This window comes from Dermochelys coriacea, chromosome 17 (assembly GCF_009764565.3).
Source record: "Dermochelys coriacea isolate rDerCor1 chromosome 17, rDerCor1.pri.v4, whole genome shotgun sequence".
Taxonomy (NCBI): Eukaryota; Metazoa; Chordata; order Testudines; family Dermochelyidae; genus Dermochelys; species Dermochelys coriacea.
Window position 1 is genome coordinate 2,667,730 of NC_050084.1, and position 20,026 is coordinate 2,687,755.

Genomic DNA, 20,026 nt, shown 5'->3' on the forward strand with positions numbered 1-20,026 from the left:
GGGGGGATGATGCCATGGGGGAGGGCAGGGAAGGGGAGGTTGGGGGGAGAGGCCCATGGGAGCTGGGGAGGTTATGGGGCTGAGGGAGTGGTGCCATGGGGGAGGGAAGTGGGGAGAGGTCCATGAGGGCATGGGAGGTTATGGGGGGGATGATGCCACGGGGGAGGGCAGGGAAGGGGAGGTTGGGAGAGAGGCCCTGGGGGGGGCATGAGGTCAAAGGGAATGGGGTTGAGATGAGGGGATGTGAGGGCCAGTTGGGGGGATGGTGGCATTGGGGGAATGACAATGTGGAGGAGTGGCTTTGGGGCTATAGGGTCCTGTGTGGTAGACTGAGAGGATAGGGCCCCAGGGGGACATGGAGGGGGTCACCAGCTCCTGGGATTGGTGGGGAGTCTGGGTCCTGTTGGGGAAGGAGATAGGGTGATACTGTTGGGGGCAGGGGGTGGGATGGTGATGGTAGATGAGGACATGGGGCAGATGTGGGGATATGGGGCAGCTCTTGAAAACACCACCTGTGGGCAGTGGGGCTACTCATGTGGCCCCTGCACAAACCGTGTGGAGGGTTGAGGCATGCTCAGAAACAATCTTCACCTGGGGCTGTGTGATAAACAGAAGACTTACAGGTTTCAGAGCAGCAGCCGTGTTAGTCTGTGTTCGCAAAAAGAAAAGGAGAACTTGTGGCACCTTAGAGACTAACAAATTTATTTGAGCATAAGCTTTCGTGAGCTACAGCTCACTTCTGCTCAGATAAATTTGTTAGTCTCTAAGGTGCCACAAGTACACCTTTTCTTTTTGAGAAGACTTACAAATCACTTTGTTTTGTTTTATTCAATCTGGGCTCTAGGGTCTCGGGGCTGCAACTTTGGAGAGGGCAAACATTGCAAGGGAATATTTTTGTTTTAAAAGCAACTGTTTATCCTGGAAGCTTCTTATTAATTAATAAGTTTAACCATTAATTAACCAAATTAATAGAAATATATCATTGGGTCTAGTGCTAGTAAAAATTTGTTTTTCCTAAATCTAATTGTGGGGTCACATTTATTATTGTTTACTTCCTGTACAACTCACTAAGCCTTTCCAAAAGGAAAGAAGTCATGTTCCCTGCCCTAGGAGCTCTTAGGCCTGGTCTACACTTAAAAATTAGATCAACCTAGCTACATCACTTAAGGCAGATAGCCTATCTACCTACCCTCCTCTACTGCACTCATCACCTTCCAGTAGTGTCTTAAGTGGCATGACTAACATCTGTCACATGTAGTTCCTTCTCTATCATCCTGCTAAAAGAAAAGGAGTACCGGTGGCACCTTAGAGACTAACAAATTTATTAGAGCATAAGCTTTCGTGAGCTACAGCTCACTTCATCGGATGCATTTGGTGGAAAAAACAGAGGAGAGATTTATATACACACACACAGAGAACATGAAACAATGGGTTTATCATACACACTGTAAGGAGAAAGAAAAGGAGTACTTGTGGCACCTTAGAGACTAACAAATTTATTAGAGCATAAGCTTTCGTGAGCTACAGCTCACTTCATCGGATGCATTTGGTGGAAAAAACAGAGGAGAGATTTATATACACACACACGCACAGAGAACATGAAACAATGGGTTTATCATACACACTGTAAGGAGAGTGATCACTTAAGATAAGCCATCACCAACAGCAGGGGGGGGAAGGAGGAAAACCTTTCATGGTGACAAGCAGGTCCCCTGAATAGATATGTGGACAGAGTTGGCAACGGGCTTTGTTGCAAGGATAGGTTCCTGGGTTAGTGGTTCTGTTGTGTGGTGTGTGGTTGCTGGTGAGTATTTGCTTCAGGTTGGAGGGCTGTCTGTAAGCAACGACTGGCCTGTCTCCCAAGATCTGTGAGAGCGATGGCTCGTCCTTCAGGATAGGTTGTAGATCCTTGATGATGCGTTGGAGAGGTTTTAGTTGGGGGCTGAAGGTGATGGCTAGTGGCGTTCTGTTGTTTTCTTTGTTGGGCCTGTCCTGTAGTAGGTGACTTCTGGGTACTCTTCTGGCTCTGTCAATCTGTTTCTTCACTTCAGCAGGTGGGTATTGTAGTTGTAGGAATGCATGATAGAGATCTTGTAGGTGTTTGTCTCTGTCTGAGGGGTTGGAGCAAATGCGGTTATATCGTAGCGCTTGGCTGTAGACAATGGATCGAGTGGTGTGTTGCCAACTCTGTCCACATATCTATTCAGGGGATACCATCATAGGGCCTAATCACATCAGCCACACTATCAGAGGCTCGTTCACCTGCGCATCTACCAATGTGATATATGCCATCATGTGCCAGCAATGCCCCTCTGCCATGTACATTGGCCAAACTGGACAGTCTCTACATAAAAGAATGAATGGACACAAATCAGACGTCAAGAATTATAACATTCAAAAACCAGTTGGAGAACACTTCAATCTCTCTGGTCACTCGATCACAGACCTAAGAGTGGCTATACTTCAACAAAAAAGCTTCAAAAACAGACTCCAACGAGAGACTGCTGAATTGGAATTAATTTGCAAACTGGATACAATTAATTTAGGCTTGAATAGAGACTGGGAATGGATGAGTCATTACACAAAGTAAAACTATTTCCCCATGGTATTTCTCCCCCCCACCCCACCCCCCACTGTTCCTCTGATATTCTTGTTAACTGCTGGAATTAGCCTACCTTGCTTGTCACCATGAAAGGTTTTCCTCCTTCCCCCCCCTGCTGCTGGTGATGGCTTATCTTAAGTGATCACTCTCCTTACAGTGTGTATGATAAACCCATTGTTTCATGTTCTCTGTGTGTGTATATATAAATCTCTCCTCTGTTTTTTCCACCAAATGCATCCGATGAAGTGAGCTGTAGCTCACGAAAGCTTATGCTCTAATAAATTTGTTAGTCTCTAAGGTGCCACCGGTACTCCTTTTCTTTTTGCGAATACAGACTAACACGGCTGCTACTCTGAAACCTATCATCCTGCTGTGGGCGGGGAGGGGAATTGTGTGTGCAATGGAGTGTTTTGTATTGTTGTTTTTTGTTTTTAATGTACCTGTAGTTCTGTGTGTATATACACAAGAGGTCCAGTCAAAGAGGTGTGCCTTAATTTGGAGTGGAAGGGGTGAGGTTTGGGATTTCTTAGTTCCTGTGGGAGTTTGTTCCACAGTCCAGGACCAGCCTCCTGAGAAAGCTCTGTTTCTTGCACCATAAAGTTCATTTGTGCATGTGAGCAGAGTTATCAACTACAGACTTAATTCGGAATCTTCAGGTCCTGGTGTACTTGTGCAGTACAAGTAATAAATAATAATAGGTGATCTTTTAGATGGCCTGGGCCCAGGCCTCTGCATGCCTTGAAAATAGTATTGAGACCTTGAACTTGACTTGATATTCTGTAGCAGTGGCTCTCAACCTTTCCAGACTACTATCCCCCTTTCAGGAGTCTGATTTGTCCTGCATACCCCCGAGTTTCACCTTACTTAAAAACTACTTGCTTACAAAATCAGACCTAAAAATACAAAAGTGTCTCAGCACACTATTACTGAAAAATGACTGACTTTCTCATTTTTACCGTATAATTATAAAATAAAACAATTGGAATATAAATATTGTACTTACATTTCAGTGTATAGTATATAGAACCAGTATAAACAAGTCATTGTACGTTATTTTAGTTTGTACTGACTTTGCTAGTGATTTTTATGTAGAGTGTTGTAAAACTAGGCAGATATATAGACGAGTTGATGTACTTCCTGAAAGACCACTGTGTACCCTGAGGGTATGCGTACCCTTGGTTAAGAACCACTTTTCTACAGGAACCCTCTGTAGGGAGCAGCTACAGGTTTGATGTGCTCACAGTATCCTGTGTTGGTGAGAGAATGCTGCTGCATATTTCGTACTAACAAACCCTTCCCAAAAGAGTAGAACTAATCTCTTAAGAAAGACAAATGCTTATTTGTAGGCTTGGCAGAACTTGATTTTTATTTTTTTTTATAATTTCAATGGATAATATCAATTTTATTTTTAAATATTTTTTCAATTTTTATCAATTTAAATGTTCACAGTTGCGTAAAATTATGGGACATTAGATAACGGGAGGCAGACAATAATTATTTAATGACCGTAGATGTTGAGATTCAGAAAGTTAAAACATTATAACAATTAAAACACAAATTGTTAATATCACATCAAAATATACAAAGTAAATATCCTTAAATCAAACTCGAGTAAGAAAAATGCTGCTTGTGAATTTATTAATCTGTTAATTTTGGTTATTGGTGGAAATTATTTTTCGAGGTGTGCGTGTGTATGAGATTATTCCCATGTTTAATCCTTTGCAGAATAAAGAGCCCAAGCTAGTTTCTTCTTATGGTAGAAGTGGGCTTTCAGGAGGGATTTAAGTGAGAAGGTACTGGCTTTGTGGACCAGCTCTGGAAGGGCATTGACTGCAGAGTGGGTAGCATGGGAAAAAGCTTAAAGACTGCTGTAGGAGAAGCGTATGAATGGGTGACAAGGTTGGCTACATTGTACCAAATGTTCTAAATTATGCCCAATAACTGTGGCGCTGATGCTGATTTTGCTAGTGTGCTATTTTCTGTTTTTAAAATTGGGTGGTTGTTTCCTTTGTCTTGACAATAATACAGTAATATATTGTATTATATTCCAATAATACTAAAAGGGTGATTTCTAACCTTTTTCCCCAGATATGGGCTTATTTTGCCCAAGAAAGCATTGCAGAAAACTCTTATGTTGAAGAAACATTCAGTCTTCGCAGATGACTCTGATGAGGAGGTTAGTTATCAATAATTTTCTCCAGAGTAACATTGAAATTTACATTTCCTTCTGCTGCTTTTCAGTACGTTAAATGGAGGATTACTTTGAGCTGAATATTGATTGGGAACATTTTATGGGCAGATACCTGCTATAATAACAAAAGAAGTCCAAATTCAATATACATTTCATTTCCAAAAATGCCTTTTTGAGTAGCATGATCTAGTGGTGAAAGCAAAGATCTGGGCCTGGGGAACTCTGAGTTGTTTCCTTGATTCTGCTGCTAATTTGTGTGATCTTGAGCAAAGTACTTAACTTCTCTGCTCCAGGCAGGTTGCAAATGAAATAGATTTTTGCTATTCTGGAACTGTTATGTCCAGAACTCAAAAGACCTTTAACAGCTCATTTCTTCAGCTTGTCTCTCCTAATTAAAATAAGTCTACGCTAATGCTTCTAAAAGTGTGTAGTCTGGGGTATTTCTGAAGAACATGGTGCAGTTTAAAGTTCACAGAATTCTGTACTGTTTTTAAGGGGTACATTTTGTTTTAGGTATTTTTGTAATACAAATCAGTGCTCTAATAGCCTGATCCAACTTCATTTGAAGTCCTATCTGGATCTTAATGAAAACAGTGCAAAATTAACCCTGATGTGTATGAAAATTCTTTTATTTTAACACAATAGATAAGAAACAGTCAGAGTTGTGCACCTGAGAGTTGTCTGGTTATGCCATATGCTTTTGAAGTTGCTTTGTATAGTGTGAAAAGGAGTATAATTTATCGCAGGTTTATCACTTGTGAGTTATGAGTCTATATAGGTAAAATTACGCTATATCACTATGTTTGTAGCTCTGTCTGACATGTTCTATTCCTGTATATAAAGGGAAATATTCCATAGACTTGTTTGGTGACTGGGTGAGCAAGTTAAACATATTATACATATGGACAAAATAAAAGATGAAATGTCTCGTAAGTCTCAGAAACAGAATGAAGTAACTGCACTAGTCAGATATTTTTGTAAACAGATTGGATTAACCACAAGGATGAATTATTGTTCATCTTTAAAATTTTACAAACAAAGGTCCCGATCCTGTAAACACTTACCCACATGCTTAAGTTTACTTACGTGAGTAGTCTGATTTAATTTAGTGGTGCTACTTGTGAGAGTAAAGTTAAGTACATTTTTGCAGGATCTGGGCCAAACCTCACAAAGATTCTTTGACAGCTTATTTTTGTTAAGCATACTCAAAAATTGAGTTCATAATTGGCATGGAGCATAATTAGGAAGTGAAATGATCTTCTCGAAATCTAAACTTTGTAGAGTTTAAAGAATTCCTGCTTTGTCAGTAGTTGATTGGGATATGGAAGAATGCCATATGCTTTTTGTATTTCTTTTCCTTGATGATGCAATTTGATTTCTGGATGATGACTTCCATGACATTTCAAGTAGAGCATTAGGACAGTGTTCAATACTGCTAGTACATGACTTACCTAAACATGTACTCTGGTTCTTCTTCGAGTGCTTGCTCATATCAATTCCAGTAAGGTGTGCGCGCACTGCGTTCACAGCTGTTGGAAGGTTTTCCCTAGCAGCTACCCATCAGGCCGGCTGTGGAGCCACCTGGAGTGGTGCCGATATGGCGCTTTATATACGACCCTGCTGGCCCAACCCCCGTTCAGTTCCTTCTTACTGCCAGTGACGGTTGTTGGAACAGTGGTCTCTTGTTCTCAAGTGCTCCACTACTCCCTAGCTATCTTATTTATCTCTGTATATAGTTACCTATTGTTAGTTAGTCGTTATCTCTAGTGTTAAGTATAGTTATAGCAGTTGGGAGTTTTCCCCTTCAACAAGTACCCTATGGGGCATGCTGTCCCAGAGCTTCAAACCTTGTAGCTCTTGCGGCAAGCCTATGCCCATGGGCAATCCCCACGACTCCTGTCTTCGGTGTCTGGGAGAGGCCCACCAGGCAGACAAGTGTAAAATTTCCAAGGTGTTTAAATCCCAAACCAGAAAGGAGAGGGACATTTGCCTGAAATAACTCCTCATAGAGTCTGCTCTCCGTCCACCACAAGACTTGGGCCTGAGCGCCTCGGTGCAGAGTGCTCCTCCAGCGGTGCTGTCTACAGCACTGCAAAAGGACTCGGCACGCCCTCCTGGGGCCGGTGATCTTCGGACTTCCTCAGAGGCTTGAAGCAGATGCAGCAGCCCCAGCAGGACACTCATAAGACTGACAGACCCTCCAGTAGGCCTCAGCCCGCATGGGCCTTCGGTCCCCCACACCACCGGACCCGCTGCAGGTGGAGGAGGTCACGCTGCCCTCCACTCTGGACACTTTTGAGGCCACTAGAGGGCTCATTGAGACGACTGCGCCTGAGTCCCTTGTCTCGAGGCCTCCACCAGCTCGAGCCCCAGTACCATCAAGGGGCAAACCAGCCATGTTTGGGCCATCTGGCCCCAGACCAGCATCACTGCGCCGCTCTGAGTCCCAATACTGCACGTATGCTACGTGCCGGTCTGACTCGCGGCACTGGTCTTGCAGCCCCGATCCTCAGAGCTGTTACTGCTCGAGGTGGTCGTCAGCCGATAGGTTGTGGTCCTGCTCAAGGTCTAGGTTACGGTCTGAGACCTCGTGGCACATCTCAGATCGTCATTGTTCCGTGCACCGCTCTCCATTGCAGCACTGCGCCTCTCCAAGTTGCTGATCGTGGTGCAGATCTCCAGCACGGTAACGGTCGTGGTCGCTCTCTCAACGCCGCTCCCCATTGAGGCGAGGTCCAACTTCTCGGTGACTGTAGACCTCACGGTACCGCTCTCCACAACTGCACCGGTTGCCGCCTGGATCTCGCTATTCCTTGCGGTACCCATCCCACCAGTTGGGGGACACGGAGCTTTCCTTGATGCACTCAAGCACCGCCTCTCCTTGACTGTCCCGCTCCCAGTCTCCCTCCCTGAGGTGGAAATGGCTATACACAAAAAGTAAATAAACTACAAACAGTTATTTTCCCCCCTCTAATCCCATTCTATTCACAGTACTAGTTTTCACCTTTTCAGATAGCAGTGTGTTTTTGTTTTGTTTTTTTTAATGGATCCATATCCCTTTAACATTTCAGGAGGATAGATTATAGCACTTGCTTTTACCTTTACCTTAATAATTTGAGCATAAGGTATCAGCACATAAATTTAAAGAAAATATTGTCAACTCAAATTTTAGCCAACATTTAGATTTTTAAAATAAAATATTTAAAAATCAGAAGCCCTATAGAAATCAATAATTTGTTCCAAAATATTCAATGTAAACAGTAATTGCCATCCAGTTTTTGCAGCAGAGAGAACCTGAAAGAGCACAGGTCATAAACAAAACCGAAACTGATTTATTAATTTTTATTGTCCAAGCTGGACAAATGCAAAAAGTAAGTAAATGGTTAAAAGGAAATTGTATTATTAGTTTGAATAATCTGTAGCCTTACTAGTAACCAAGAAATTAGTTGTTTAAAATACAAGATGTTTAAATTTATCCAGCTCACTTTTAAAAATATATATTAACTTAAAAAGAAAAGGAGTACTAGTGGCACCTTAGAGACTAACAAATTTATTTGAGCATAAGCTTTCGTGCATCCGATGAAGTGAGCTGTAGGTCACGAAAGCTTATGCTCAAATAAATTTGTTAGTCTTAAGGTGCCACTAGTACTCCCTTTCTTTTTGCGAATACAGACTAACACGGCTGCTACTCTGAAACCTGTCATTAATAACTTAATCATTTCTAACTGCTCCAGCAGAGGGTGCAGCAACCCATGCAAATTACAGTTCGGTGTATGCTCCTGTCATTGAGGCACTGAGATGACAGTATAATGCGTGGTGGATAGAGCTGGGTATTTTACAAATAAAAATAATTGATTATCTTAGGAACATACTGTTAAATTGCTATATAACGAAGGAGTTTAAAGCAGGATCTTTATCCTCTTTAAATGTTGTCCTATAGATAAAGAGAAGATAAGTATTCTGGAGGTGGAGTTACAGTATATTTAACTTCAGCATCTAAGTATAATGTTATAGTTTTTATCAACCAAAATTTATTTCTGAGAATTTTAATCATGTCCAGAGTCTGTGAATTTCAAACTCTAATTTTAGAATGTTTTAATTTAATTTAATATTATGCTCACTCCGCCTTCCACTCAAAAAGTTTTCAGTGTAGGTGAGATCTGTTACCCTAATATTACCATTGGTTGTCTAAAGCTAAACTTGAGTTCTTTTTTTCTCTTGTGTGTGGGGGAAAATCCAGAGCAAATCCAAGTGGAAAAGAAACGCTATATCTATCTGAGGTCTCTCATTCGCATAGTTTCTGAGCAATTCACAAACTGCCCCTGTGAAGTAGCAACGCCATATTACAGAAGGGAAACAGAGGCAGAGTGTGACCAAGAGTGGGATCCACAAATGTATTTAGGCATCTAAGTCCTGATTTTTAGGCACTGCTGCGATCCACAAACCTCAAGCTCAGCTAATCCTTTAGGCGCCTCAACTCACTTGGTGCCTAAGTTTTTGCCGTAAAGGTTCCCTATGTTTCTGGCTCTGATTGTGTGCACTGTGGCCCTACTCTAGGTGACTGGGCACCTAAGTCCCAGAGTAATTCACAAAGTAGGGGAGAGAGGTTGATTGGCTACCTAAGTCACATGCGGGGCCTGATCCAGTAGGCGAGCTCAGAGGTAGCCTAACTCCACACAAAACAGTCAGGGGGAGGAGCAGCAGGAGGAGGAGGACTTTTACAACTTTTAGCTGAGTGGTTAGCGTTTTTAGCCTTCCTCTGCAGCGGGGGCACGGATCACTTGCGGGTTTAAACTAATGTAAATGGCAGATTCTCTGTAACTTGAAGTCTTTAAATCGTGACTTGAGGACTTCAACAACTCAGCTGGAGGTTAGAGGTCTATTACACGAGTGGGTGGGTGAGGTTCTGTGGCCTGCAATGTACAGGAGGTCAGACTAGATGATCATGATGGTCCTCTTAGACATGGGATGTGGGAGACTGCTGGATCAAGTGTTCCCTGTGCCTGAGGAGGAGAAGGGATTTGAACAGTGATCTGCCCGCCCTGAGGAGAATGACCCAAACACTCGGCTGTGGAATGTTGTGGCTTGGATTTCCCTAAATCTCTCCTATTGAAGTTGTTCCACATAAATTAAATAATTGAATAATTAAATATTGATTAGGCCAGAGCAAGAGTGAGAATGACTCTGTAGCCTAGTGGTTAGGGCATTCACCTGCAAGGTGGCAGTTCCTTGGCAGCTGAATTCCTGTCTTCCCTGCAGTTTGTGACTCTCAAACAGGTGCCTCCTTGCAGCCAGAACTTGGCACCGAATTCAGAGAGAGGAGTGGGGCTTCTCATTGCATCTCCCATTGTCTAACTTAGGCAGCTCCCTGCTTACCATGCGGTCTTTGTGCATCACATTCTAAGGCACCTGTCTCTCCCCATTCATTTTATAGGAGCCGAAGTCAAGCTTTGTGGATCTCAGTGTTGTTCCGGTGATTTTTTTAGGCCTCTAAAAGTTACACGCTGTGAAGCTCAGCATCACAACACCTAAGTCTCCTTTGTGGATCCAGGCCTAAATGACGTGCCCAAGGTGTCTCAGGAAGTCTGTGGCAGGGATTTGAACACGGGTGTCCCAAGCCAAGCCCCAGGATTGCTCTCCAGTACATATCCTTCTACACAGAATGAGAGAAGAAAAAAAATAAATCCAAAGAAATAATGATTTCATCATCTTGGTTTTGTTGTAGAACGTAAAATCTGTGTAAAATTCTGCAACTGCAGAGACCTCAGCAATTTGAAATTGATGAGTGGGAAAATTACTAGTTTTCAGTCAGACTGCTTGTGGACTTGCATTACATGTCTTAGCAACCAAGTGCTATTGTCCAGAAACATTTTTCTATGTATATGAGTAATATTAATCAATGCTGTCTGTTAAGCCTCGCTGAAATTCATGAAAGCATCTCGGTCATTTAATTAATATGCTACATATAAAAACAAAACAATGAAAAGTAAAGATTGCAAATGGAAAATTTTATCGTCACATTTATAACTAAACAAAAGCTTAAGTTAACTTCCCTTTCCTCCAAAGGATTTGTAATGGAGGCTGAAATACTCTTTAACTATGTCCTTACTACCAGACTCCACTATAACAAATCTTACAGAACTTACCATGTTATGTCAGCATGGTACACAGCCAGCAAAAAGCAATAATCTCACAACTGCCTTTATAAAAAAAAAAAAAAATCATTTCTTTTTAAACAAAATTACTTTATTAGTTCAGTAATAATTTCAGGGCTTTTCAAGATAAGGAGCAGCATTTGGGAGGGGTTTCATTTCCTGTCTGCTACTTTATCAGTCAGAACTACATCTCGAATGTCTGAAGATTGTGTATTTATAACTGAACTCTAATAAAGTCCATGCTGGGGAATCTGCACACCTGACTTGGTCATTGTGATGATATATTAGATACCAAACTTGTGTTCCCTTTTTTTAATGTTAGTATGCATATTTCATTAAGATTTTGCCTGCATCCTTGCTGCATTTGTTAGAAGGGATTTGAAAGGTGATAATATCTTATAAAGTCTGCTCACTGTAGCCAAGCTGGTTAGTGGATGTAAGTTACTGTAGAAGAAAATCTTTGGCTTGCTCATTTAAGCAAAAGTCCATATTAGTGGGACAGAAATTCTCTTTAAATGAAGTGTTAGTCATGAATAATTAATAAAGCAAGAAAGGAGGCTTGTTAATTCTAGTATGCTAGGTAAAACCTACTGTGTAGCTGTCATAGCAAGGGAAGGATTTGTTCTTTCACTATTTTCAGTGTTAAAATCTTTAAAATTGAGTTTTATTTTCCCTTACCACTAGAAAGCCTTTTATTGAGTACGTAGACTATAGCAATAAATCATTTGAATCTTTAAAAATAATGCAAATGTATTTCTGATACATTTTCTCAAAAGTAGCTGTCCTCTTCATCTAGGACTTGTCTGTACGACTTCTGCATTGTTGTTTGCTCTGCTCTTGTCTATGGAGTTTAATAGACCATCCTTCGGTGCAAATTGAGACTTTGTTTACAGCAAGTGAGGTGCCTGCTTCCGTATCACTTCCGATCCCTCCACGCAGATTTCCCTGTCCTAGCAACTTTTAGAATGCACCAGCAGAACTTTAGTGTAGTCATATTAGTATAAAGAAAAGGAGTACGTGTGGCACCTTAGAGACTAACAAATTTATTAGAGCATAAGCTTTCGTGAGCTACAGCTCACTTCATCGGATGCATTTGGTGGAAAAAACAGAGGGGAGATTGATATATACACACACAGAGAACATGAAACAATGGGTTTATCATACACACTGTAAGGAGAGTGATCACTTAAGATAAGCCATCACCAGCGGGGGGGGGGGGGGAGGGAGGGGGAGGAGGAAAACCTTTCATGGTGACAAGCAAGGTAGGCTGTTTCCAGCAGTTAACAAGAATATCTGAGGAACAGTGGGGGGTGGGGTGGGGTGGGGGTGAAATAACATGGGGAAATAGTTTTACTTTGTGTAATGACTCATCCATTCCCAGTCTCTATTCAAGCCTAAATTAATTGTATCCAGTTTGCAAATTAATTCCAATTCAGCAGTCTCTCGTTGGAGTCTGCCACTCTTAGGTCTGTAATCGAGTGACCAGAGGGATTGAAGTGTTCTCCAACTGGTTTTTGAATGTTATAATTCTTGACGTCTGATTTGTGTCCATTCATTCTTTTACATAGAGACTGTCCAGTTTGACCAATGTACATGGCAGAGGGGCATTGCTGGCATATGATGGCATATATCATATTGGTAGATGCGCAGGTGAACGAGCCTCTGATAGTGTGGCTGATCCCTGTATGGAGACTCTTATTCCAGTAAATTTCCCCATTTAGATAAGTTCTCATGATACTTTACACTGCTCTTGCAATATAATAAGGCCTTAAAGTGGGTGTAACTAAGCTCCTTTAAGGCTCCTTTTTTTTTTTTGCCAAAGCTGTATGAGATGGACTTAGTATGAATGAGAGTCAAATCCTGAGATTCCTGATGTGATGTGAGAAGAACTAAGTACTGTACTTATGATCTGTGATCCAGTTATCTTTGGTCTTGCCTTCGCTACAAAAAAGGATATGTTCTTAACTCAAGTTAGCTAACTCAAGATAAAATCCTAATGAAGGCAAGGCAGTTTGTAGTTTTTGCATGAGTTAGCAGGTCAAGTTAAAGAGTAGGTTTGCCCATAGTCTTTAGCTTGACCTGCTAACTCATGTGAAATATGAGCTGTCTTGTCATCATTAGGATTTTACCTTGAGTAAGCTAACTCAAGTTAAAACATAATTTTATTTGTCATGGTGCAAACAAGGTCATTGAATGTAGTGGGATAGCTGGCCTTGCCAGCTTGGATATTGTCCTATCTTATATTTAACAACTAATCATGTATTTAAAATGTATGGAATATATATACAGTAGGATTTTTAGAAACGATGTGAACAGGTCAATATGATGATCTAATTCTGCTGTCTTTTTGGGGATCAACTTTGGCTTCCACTGGCTTTTGTTTTGTGAATGTCCACAATTAAAATGATTTCAGCAAGTTAATGAAATAGTACTGTAACACATTTTTATATCCTGGAAGGCATCTATGCTATTATTAGAGATGTTCTCTTACTTTGGGCCAAAATTATTTTCTGTTCTTCATAGCCCTGCATCTTATCTCCTGCCGTAATTTATAAGTATAACATTAGAAATGCTGCCTCTTAAAATGAAGGCTATGGGGAACTCTAATAATGAATCTCACATTGTTGATTGATTGATTTTGTTAATTCCATCCAGACTTAAACGGAAAAGAGCATCCACAGGGATTAAAAAAACAATCTAAATGTATGCACTTAACTTGTGAGTCAACAGTTAAAATAATCATAGATGTACTAATTGTCCGCAGACTTCCAGACATAAAAAGGTGTCCTGGAGTGACCAAGAGGTATGCTGACTGTTATGGTGGCGAAACCCAAGACTTACTTTCTTCAGAGAGTTCAACACCCTCGCAGACAACATCTCTTATGCTGTCATCCCAAACTTTGTATTGGAACTGACCACCTCTTGTCTCCAATCGGCTAATCCTACACATATGACTCCAAAGTGTTTTTGAGTTTAGGAGGGGTCATAGGGCGCGCAAAAATCACCCTTCTATTCTTGGCAGACCACAACCTTCTCCAAACACAGTCTTCAAACAGGATGGTGGCTCTCATTGTTGTCCACCTTCAGAACCACATGGATCCAGTTAAACATAACAGCATCCTCAGAGAAAACAATGGTGAACAGATAGCATTTTGTCAAACCTTCCATTCCTTGGGCTATGATTGTACACCGAACGCAGCCAGAAATATGGCACCACGCTATTATATCACCAGGATTCGCTGATAGTCTACAATAATGAAAGAGGGATGGAAGGACATTTGAATGCCTGTGTTGAAAATCTAAGGTAGAAGTATTCAATACAAGAATCTCCTGCGGTCCTAATCCACAGTCAGGATAGAAACAGAGATCATTTATTTTCTTGACCATTGTAGCCACTGTATTTCTTCCATCAGGACTTTCCAGGACTGTAAATTGCTTCATGAATCCAAAAAGAAAAGAAGTACTTGTGGCACCTTAGAGACTAACAAATTTGTTAGTCTCTAAGGTGCCACAAGTACTCCTTTTCTTTTTGCGAATACAGACTAACACGGCTGCTACTCTGAAACCTGTCATTATTCATGAATCCAGACTACATACACTCTACCTAGGAAGCCAGTATCACCTGCTTTTGAGAACCATCAGCATGTTTCACAGAGAAGATAATCCAAATGTGGGATGATGGGTTCTTGGCCATACATACAAGAACCATACACCTCTCTTCCAGAGGAGAGAAGAATGGTCATAGGCCCTCCTCAGCTTCAGACTGAAGTGTAGAATTTACGCACAACCTAATCTTCAACCACAACAACTAAGAGGAATAATTTAAAAGAGGAGGAGAAGAAGGTGTCTTTCTCTCTCACAAGTGTGCATGCATCTGCACGCACAAATTCCAACAACCTGATGATGAGGGGGCAGAAACTAAGGCCTGGTCTATGCTAAAAAGTTAGGTAGACCCAGCTGTCACTCAGGGGTGTGAAAAATCCACACCTGCTGAGCAGCACAGTTAAGCCGAACTAAGATGTAGACAAGGCTAGGTTGATGGAAGAATTCTTCCATCGATCTAGCTACCACCTCTTGGGGAGGTGGATTACCTACTCCGACAGGAGAGCCCCTTCCAATGGTGTGCAGGCGGTGCCACTATAGTGTTTCACATGTAGATAAGCTCATAGCTCACTAGACTTGGTTGCTTTAATTCAGTTTTTGCAGGTGCTTAGATGCTAGGTTTATGGATGTCAGATAAAAACCTTTACTGTGATTATTTCCAGATTTTTATTTATTTATTTATTGGGTCTCTCACTTTGCCCCATATTTTCACCTTGTCAAGATGAGAGCTGTCTTTCCAGCTGAGCACTTGTCTGGTTTCATGTGAATACTTGGTGAGGATAACATGTTGTAGTTAAGCCTTGGGGCTACAACAATAGCCTAAAATCTGACACTGAAAGTTTTTGCTTTTGTGAACAGATTAACCATCTCAGCTTTTCTCATTTACTGACCAATTAATAACTCTACTTACTCTACTGTTGGCGATTAGCCAGGGATTTTCTGCATACCAAGTTAAAACCAATTGATTATAGTGGGAGATTAAAATTAACTCTGGCTTAATTTGTCTGATGGGTCATTAAATCTAATTTCATATCCCTTTGAAATGAATTATAAAACAAAAAGAAATAATTGATCCTGTGTACCTAATGTTGAATGCCTTGAAGGAGAAACCTCCAGAAAGCTGGTAGATATCTTGTCAGAGAAAGATGATGCGGGTCTAAGGTGGCAGTTTACTTCTAAAGTGAGAAACCATTTAAAAGAAAAGGATAAGGCAGTATATAATGTCCTGCGTACAAATAATTGCAGTACATAAGGTTTGGGTGGCAATCACAGATCATGCTTTCCGCCCTCACAAATCCGTAAAAGAGAATTTACCCCTAATCAAAAGTACTTTGAGTGTAGCTTTATTAAAATACACTCTGCTGTAGGTGGTCTAAATTTTCATTGGGGTCATACGTCCTTTCCTGAGATGTCAGTGGAAGAATGCACTGGTGTTTCTCACGCACATCGAGATCCTAATTTAAGGTAATTGAATGTCCTAAAATTTTCCATGAGACATTCTTAATCTTGCGTGTTTTACAAGAGTTTTTTAATTTAAGCCCAGATAATAAGGTCCCATCTACACTAGGAAACTGACTCAGTGCTGAAAATGGTTGTCAGCAATGGGCCTCAGTCTTGCTTTCTGTAACAGTGCAGAATATGGTTTTGCTACATCTGCACTAGCAGTTAAATGGTTTTCAGCACCAATTCTGGGAGAACCATTGCTGACAACCCAGTGTCGGCAACTGGTCCATTTCCTAGAGCAGATGGGACCAATGGGTCTATATTAAATTAGAAGAACAGGGAAATTAAAAGTTGTCAGACTGCACCTTACGTTCTTCAAAACATACACACATATAATCACATGATTTACTCTTCTCCTTTTTGCTTAGGTATTTGAGGACTTTTAACATTTGAATTACTGAGCTTTTTGTACAGCATTCATAGTGCTATAAAATACATATTTCACATGTTTAATCACAGTGAGACATACCTTAAACAATTCAAAACACTGGTCAGTAATGTGGTCTTCACATCCCTCCATACCAATGTAGGAATGATTGTAAAGAAGAAATATATTTTAAGAAGTTATTTAAAATGAGAGAGAGAGAGAGAGAGGTTGCTTGGCAGACAAGAATTAGGAGAGTGTACTGGTATATGAAAAATCATGAAAGAAGGCTCAAACTCAAATGTGGGGAAAAAAGAAACCAAGAGGGATTTGGGAAGATTTTTCAGGGGTAACGTACTGTAGCGCTTTAATGCTATTATAAGAAGTTTTCCTTGGTTTACACAGGAGCATTCTGTTTATTTTCAATATAGGGTTAAAATATTTGCTCTTTACAGAAAATATTACACTATAAGCTTTGTACCTCCAAAGAATAGCTTGATTGTGGACAAACAGAAAGAATGAGACAGATTGCTGAGTTTGTAGGGCCTTTAATAAATGAACTGTTGATAAGTAAAAACAATACAAAAGAACAGGAAGTTCTCATCTATCAGTGCTCATAGCAGAACAGGAAATTGTCACCCACAAACCATAAGAAGAGGTGTTTGTACTGGAGCTGTTTTCCTTAAACTTACTGACACTCTGGACAGACAAATGACAGGTGGACCTCTTTAGACTTTTATGTACAAAAATGAGAACCATATATTTTGTATTTCTATAATGTTTATAGACCAGCAAATTGATTTCTTGTAGGCTGAGTAGGAAGAAAAACATTCTAACCAGTGTTTCAGATATTTTGATATGAATACAGAAATAGTTTTTTCCTCTTTCCCCTCCACTCTACCCTGATGGGGCCCTTAGGAGAGCCTGCTCTTATAGCTGGATCTCAAGGGAAAGTTAGCTAAAAGTTTTTTCTAAAAGATAAACTCTAGGCATTATTTGGGGAAAAGTTCTGGGGAAGTCAGATAGATGATCACAGTGATTCCTTCTGGCTTTGGAATCTGTGAATATGCCAAGCAGAAGGCAACCTTGTTCCCCAAGAACTGGAGTCGTATCTCAGGGCAGGCTTATACTAGAATTGCTACAGCAGCACTGCTGTAGTGCTGCTAGTGCAGACACTCTCCTGTTGGCATAATTATACCACCTTCCTGAGCCGCAGTAACTATGTTGGTGTGAGAGCATCTCCTACTGACATAGCGCTGTCCACACCGGCTCTTCGGTCAGTGTAACTTACGTTGCTCAGGGGGTGGCTTTTCCACACCCCTGAGTGACTTAAGTTATATCAAAGTAAACTGTAGTGTACCTTCCAAGTCTCCTGTGTAACACTGTCACTATGTCAGAGTCAGCCCTAAATAGTCTTTTATATTAGGAAAGTTATACTGCTGGTCACATGATGTTGTGGAGATATGTAATATATGTGAAATTAAAATGAATGTTACTGTTTAGTTTAGTTTTAAATAAATATTTGAAAAGAATCTGAAATGCTGTTCTAAAAATTTGCTTATCAAAACCACAATAAAAAAGAAATATATTAATGAAGTCAGGATTAATTCAATATGTTCGAAAATATAGAAAATGTTGATGAATGCATCCTAATTCCAGTCCAAAAAGTATGTTGCAGTGTAAAAGATGTAGTCATGAGCATCACTGTAGACTGCAAAAACAATGAGGAGTACTTGTGGCACCTTAGAGACTAACACATTTATTTATGCATAAGCTTTCATGGGCTAAGACCCACTTCATCAGGTGCATGGAGTGGAAAATAAAGTAAGAAGATATATATACATAGTACGTGAAAAGATGGGAGTTGCCTTACCAATTCTAACAAGATAATTCAATTAAAGTGGGCTATTTTCCACTCCATGCATCTGATTCATAGATACTAAGGTCAGAAGGGACCATTCTGATCATCTAGTCCGACCTCCTGCACAGCGCAGGCCACAGAATCTCACCCACCCACTCCTATGAAAAACCTCACCTATGTCTGAGCTATTGAAGTCCCTAAATCATGGTTTAAAGACTTCAAGGAGCAGAGAAGCCTCCCTCAAGTCAACCATGCAGTGATGAAGTGGGTCTTAGCCCATGAAAGCTTATGCCCAAATAAATTTGTTAGTCTCTAAGGTGCCACAAGTACTCGTTTTTGCTGATTCAGAGTTGTAGCCGTGTTAGTCTGTAACTGTAAACTGTGTGTGTACGTGATTTTGAATGGTTTACATTTGGGCGGGAGTGCAAGGCAGATGGCTCCACTGCAGTAATTCTGTGAATTGACTAATGGATGTAGCAGAACAGCAATGGGTTTGAAACCCTGCTAAAAATAAGTTCATTATTGTTGTCTGTGAGTCATGCTCAGCTTCACAAACCCTGGGCCTAGAATGTGGTTTATTTCCACACCTTAGGTTATCCACTGCTAGATAAGAGAGCTGCCCCTTAATGATAGGGATAACTGTAATCCTCAGTTTTCCATCCTGGAGTCACTACTGTTTGTTCCTCAAAAGTATACAGCATGCTTTTTTTTGCTTTTTTTTTATTATTATTATTATTATTATTTATTATTACTCAACTTTACAGGATTTACCATTCTGAAGCCTGGATATAACTTTAGGTTTTTCTCTCTCCTGCCAAGGCCTACTCCATACACAGCTTCAACCTTTAACAAAATAGAGCATTAGAATGTGCAGTGTTTCAGAGCTGCTTTTTCTAGTCCTCCTTTTACTTGTCTAATATTGGTCACTTATATTGAAGGAAGTTAGTTATTGAGGGGAAGGGCTTGAAAATAATAGTTAGAATAGTTTAAGCTTCTTTCTGCTTTAGTATTCTTTCCCTGAAGGTAGGCTACATTATAGCAGAAAGCTTGTAAAAAAAAAAAATTGAGTACAAGTAAATTAATATAAGTTCTAATATTCAGTGAACACCTGTATATATTCTTCAAAATATTGACAACTACCCTAAGACCGTTTGGTTCTGTTGCTGTGCTATAGAAAACAATCAGGGGCTCTTTCAGAGATATTGCCTTGGTTGGGTATAGAGATGGGATACCCGAGTTATAAAAGTTTGGTTCTTTTTACGTGCACTTACTGCTGGAATAAGCTAGTGAAGAGATCTGTATTTGATATACTAAATTCTGTTGAAAGCTTGAGAAACAGCACTCAGCTTTTTTCCATGTTGAGAAACAGCACTCAGCTTTTTTCCATGTTGAGAAACAGCACTCAGCTTTTTTCCGTGTTGAGAAACAGCACTCAGCTTTTTTCCGTGTTGACATGATGTCAAACGCATATGAAATGAGGTACATGGCACATTGCTATTTTGTAAGCACCAAATGAAAGCAGAAGCTGCATCTATCAGCAGATCTGTTTGAATTTGTGTGTGGTATATTTATTTGGCTTTCCTCAGTGCAACTTTTCATTTCATTTTATTTTTTTATTAGTGATTGGTGACAAACGCTCTTTTTAAAAATCTGATGTTGAACATGGTTCATGCATTATTGAAAAAAAATCAGCTGCCAAAATGCAAAAGAGAGGTTTTTTTCAGTATTCCCCCTAGAAAAGACTGCT

General features: G+C 40.5%; 1 protein-coding gene across 2 annotated transcripts in view; it reads left to right on the forward strand.

The window, feature by feature from the left end:
* The window catches only part of NSRP1 (nuclear speckle splicing regulatory protein 1), a 37,195-nt gene that overhangs the window by 1,284 nt on the left and 15,885 nt on the right, over positions 1-20,026 (forward strand). For both annotated transcript variants that reach the window (XM_038375387.2, XM_038375381.2), the window contains exon 2: positions 4,691-4,778. In XM_038375387.2, coding sequence (XP_038231315.1) covers positions 4,734-4,778 — 45 coding nt within the window. In that variant the 5' untranslated portion in view covers positions 4,691-4,733. The remainder of the gene's footprint in view (positions 1-4,690; positions 4,779-20,026) is intronic.